At 33.5% G+C, this 4,212-nt stretch overlaps 1 protein-coding gene across 1 annotated transcript; it reads left to right on the forward strand.

Moving 5' to 3' along the window:
• The first annotated feature begins 214 nt into the window (after positions 1–214).
• LOC132254947 ((-)-alpha-terpineol synthase-like) lies at positions 215–2,932 on the forward strand. Its single transcript, XM_059742064.1, has 7 exons — positions 215–425; positions 520–787; positions 1,010–1,385; positions 1,486–1,704; positions 1,802–1,940; positions 2,060–2,308; positions 2,419–2,932. The coding sequence occupies exons 1-7, from the start codon at positions 222–224 to the stop codon at positions 2,719–2,721; spliced, it is 1,758 nt and encodes a 585-aa protein (XP_059598047.1). The 5' UTR covers positions 215–221; the 3' UTR covers positions 2,722–2,932.
• The last annotated feature ends 1,280 nt before the right edge of the window (positions 2,933–4,212 follow it).

A 4,212-nucleotide genomic window follows, 5' to 3' on the forward strand; every position in this document is an offset into this window, starting at 1 on the left:
ATTAAAACAACTTTGTTACAAATTTATTCCAAAACCCCTTTTTTAGATTTACTTGATCCAAGTCCTATTCTCATATTGCCAAAATAGTAAAAGTATTCGAGGTGGTTTCAAATCTTTTGAAATGAACAATTTGAAAATCATTTATAAAGTTAGGTTTGGAAGCGTTGCTTGAAACCTTTGTAGATGCTTATAAATACTAACATATCTCCACGGCTCTTTCCATGCTTGCTTCAATTCCTATTCTGATCACTCACACAAGACTTCCAATTATGAGAAGATCCAGCAGTTGCAAGGCTTCTCCTCCAGGAAACCAATCCATGATTGGCAACAGCACTTGCGAGGAAATCATTGTTCGGCGTACTGCAAACTACCATCCTCCCATTTGGGACTATGATTATGTTCAGTCACTGAGAAGTGATTATGTGGTAGGTTTATATATCATGAATATTGCTAACAGGTTAATTCTAGTTATTAATGTTCCACTTGGTGCTACTAACAAATACATGGTTATGTATGCAGGGAGAAATATACACCAGAAGACTTGATAAGCTAAAGAGAGATGTGAAGCCAATGCTTGGGAAAGTGAAGAAGCCTTTGGATCAGCTGGAGCTAATCGATGTTTTGCAAAGGCTTGGACTATATTATCACTTCAAGGATGCAATAAAGAGAATATTGGACAGCATATACAACCAGTACAATCAGCACGAAGAGTGGAAGAAAGATGATTTATACGCAACAGCTCTTGAATTTAGACTGTTAAGGCAGCATGGCTATGATGTGCCTGAAGGTGTGGCTGTGTAGGATTCACTTATTCATTTTGTTTGTTTTAAATAAGTTAAGAACTTAAATTTAAATGAACTATAGGCAACAATACAAATATTGGTCTCTTATTTGTTTATCCCTTTTTCTTTTGGAAGCTCTTATAATGCTTTTTGCAGATATGTGTAAGCTATGACTTTATCCCAAATAAAATTAGGTACTTAACTAGAAAGCACTCTTATTAATGCAGATGTTTTTAGTAGATTCAAGGACGAAACAGGGATCTTTAAGGCATGCCTGTGTGAAGATATGAAGGGAGTGCTCTGCTTGTACGAAGCTTCATACCTTTGTGTACAAGGAGAAAGTACCTTGGAGCAGGCCAGAGATTTCGCACACAGACATCTTGGAAAGGGCCTTGAGCACAACATAGATCAAAATCTTGCCATTGAGGTGAACCATGCCTTAGAGCTTCCATTGCATTGGAGAATGCCAAGGTTAGAGGCAAGGTGGTTCATAGACGTATACGAGAAAAGACAGGACATGAATCCTATCTTGCTGGAGTTTGCTAAATTGGACTTCAATATGGTACAAGCTACACACCAGGAGGATCTAAGACACATGTCTAGGTAATTAGTTCATCCACTTTCTCAATGTTTTGAGATCCAGCCAAAAACTCTATATCATACTCTTATAATATTTTTATTGTCTCCCTGAGCTCCTATAAAGCTGGTGGAGGAGTACACGCCTGGGAGAAAAGTTGAAATTTGCTAGGGACAGGCTGATGGAGAATTTCCTATGGACTGTGGGAGAGATATTTGAGCCTCAGTATGGATATTATAGGAGGATGTCCACGAAGGTTAACACGCTCATAACTATAATTAATGATGTTTACGACATTTATGGTACATTGGATGAACTTGAGCTTTTTACAAATGCTGTTGACAGGTTACTGTTTGTCTTACTTTCCATATCCTCTATGCATCATATGCTTCTGATTAAGTTTGCTGCTCTAAAAATTCAAATATCTTCTTTACATATTTAGGTGGGATATCAATGCAATGGATCCACTTCCAGAATATATGAAGTTGTGCTTCCTTGCCCTCTACAACTCCACTAATGAAATGGCCTATGATGCTCTTAAGGAACATGGTTTACACATCATTTTCTATCTTAGAAAAGCGGTATTGTCTGCAACTTTGAACTCATTCCATTTCTTTGATATTAAATTTTTATAAGTTTCCATATGCTGTCTACATGCATGTAATACTCTTGACTCATTTTATTATGATTAATCCTTCAGTGGGCAGACTTATGTAAATCTTACTTACTGGAGGCAAAGTGGTACTATAGTGGATATACACCAAGCCTACAAGAATACATTAGCAATTCATGGATTTCAATATCAGGTCCTGTAATACTAGACAATGCCTATTTTCTTGTCGCAAATCCAATCACCAAGGAGGCCTTGCAGTCCTTAGAGAGATATCACAATATTATCCGTTGGTCATCAATGATTTTAAGGCTTTCAGATGATCTGGGAACATCACTGGTCTGTATGCTACTCTCTCTCACAATCTCCTTACGAGTCCTAATAAATGTATATTTCTGTAATTTCTGTTCATGGACACATTATAATGGTTTTTTTTATGCTGGTCTTAGGATGAGTTGAAAAGAGGAGATGTTCCCAAGTCAATCCAGTGTTACATGTATGAAACTGGTGCTTCTGAAGAAGCCCGTAAACACATAAGTTATTTGATTGGAGAGACATGGAAGAAGCTAAATGAAGATGGAGCTGTAGAGTCTCCATTCCCTGAAACTTTTATTGGAATTGCAACGAATCTTGCTAGGATGGCCCAGTGCATGTATCAGCATGGAGATGGGTTTGGTATTGAATATGGTGAAACTAAGGATCGAGTGTTGTCATTACTCGTTGAGCCCGTTCCCAGTTTGAGTTCTGAATAATACTGAGAACCAACGTTGATCTTGAGTCATGGGAAATTCTTGTAGCCCCGATGGATTTTAGTACAAATAGTAGAGTCAAATTTTAACTTTTAGGTAGTTGAAGTGATGTTAGTATCTCAGTTATATTTGGAGGGTTAATTAGGTATATAAATCAGTGACTTTTGAGCTTCTTGTATTCTTCGTTAATTTCTTAATTTGGTCTAGTGTTTGTTTTCGATTTTTAACCCAAACAAATTTGTATCAAAGCTTGGATATGGATGAGAAGTGAGACATTTCTATTTCAATCTTCTAATTCAGAAGATTTAACTTCACTTTGTTCTTAAAATGTTGGAGGTTTCAGAGAAAGGTTACATAAAAACACGATAAAATTTGTATTGGATTGATGGAGATAACTTTATGCATAGAAGAAACAATCTTATGAAGGAGAATACCCTGGTTTGGGTATTCTTACCAACTTGGGATCTTAAAAATTTTGAAATTCATTAGAAGGATATTAGTAGATCAAATTATTTTTATAAAATATTGGTTCTGTTTAATCATGGTTTTTTGAAACTTGATTTTAAAAATTATTTTTTATTCTTTAATTTAAAACCAGTTTTTAAAAACAAGTTTTAAAAAACATGGTCAAATGATCCATGTTTTTCTTTTGTTTTTAAAAATTGGTTAAAACAACTTCTACTTATTGTCTAAAAATTATTTTTACAAATTATTTTCAAAGAACAATGACCAAATAATGTTAGAAAGTTTTTAAAAGCAATTTTATATTTTTGAAAGCAAAAAACTGTTTTAAATCACACATCAAACAAGCTATTAGACTCAATAATTAATCTAACTATTTAAGCTTGGTTATATTTGAACAATGTTAGCCTTAGAAGAAAATTCTAATCAAGTTGGAAAACATCAATGAGTGAACCAATCACATTTCTTAAAATTTTGAGATTTTTTGGAAGGATAATAGGACTTCTATTAGTTTTATAAAATAATTGACTCAATAGTGAATCTAAACATCGAAGTTTCATTACATTTAGACTACGATACTCTCATGTAAAAATTATAGACAAATTGGGATGCCTTGGCTAAGAATGTTAACCCATTGTTATTTTTGTACATTATTAAATTCAAAAATAAAATCACAAATTCCAATTCAACTAGATTTGAAATATGTTTGCATAAGGAAAAATATGGTAAATTTTGTAAGATTTTCAACACTACATGTTAATAAAATTTTGGACACTTGAAATTGTGGTACTATATATTTAATTTTGTTATGGGCTTTCAAATCATTTTAAAAATTTATTAGACTCATCTTGAGAGTTTCATAATTTTTGGAACTGTAAAAAAGAAAAAAAAAAAAAAAAAAAAAAAGAGAAAATCGGTAGTGTTTCAACATGCTATATTTTAGGCCTCTGTTGTAGGCAAATATGGGACAAATCCCATTTAAGGCTTAATTGTCTAAGTAATGATTTGACTTGGTTGTTAATTTTTAAGATA

The sequence above is a fragment of the Vitis vinifera genome, chromosome 13, assembly GCF_030704535.1.
Source record: "Vitis vinifera cultivar Pinot Noir 40024 chromosome 13, ASM3070453v1".
In the NCBI taxonomy this organism is placed as follows: domain Eukaryota; kingdom Viridiplantae; phylum Streptophyta; class Magnoliopsida; order Vitales; family Vitaceae; genus Vitis; species Vitis vinifera.

Coding starts and splice junctions, on each gene's coding strand:
- LOC132254947 (XM_059742064.1), top strand. CDS start 222: ATGCTTGCTTCAATTCCTATTCTGATCACTCACACAAGACTTCCAATT. Junction 1,941..2,059: donor TTTTCTATCTTAGAAAAGCG/GTATTGTCTGCA, acceptor TTAATCCTTCAG/TGGGCAGACTTATGTAAATC. Junction 2,309..2,418: donor ATGATCTGGGAACATCACTG/GTCTGTATGCTA, acceptor TGCTGGTCTTAG/GATGAGTTGAAAAGAGGAGA.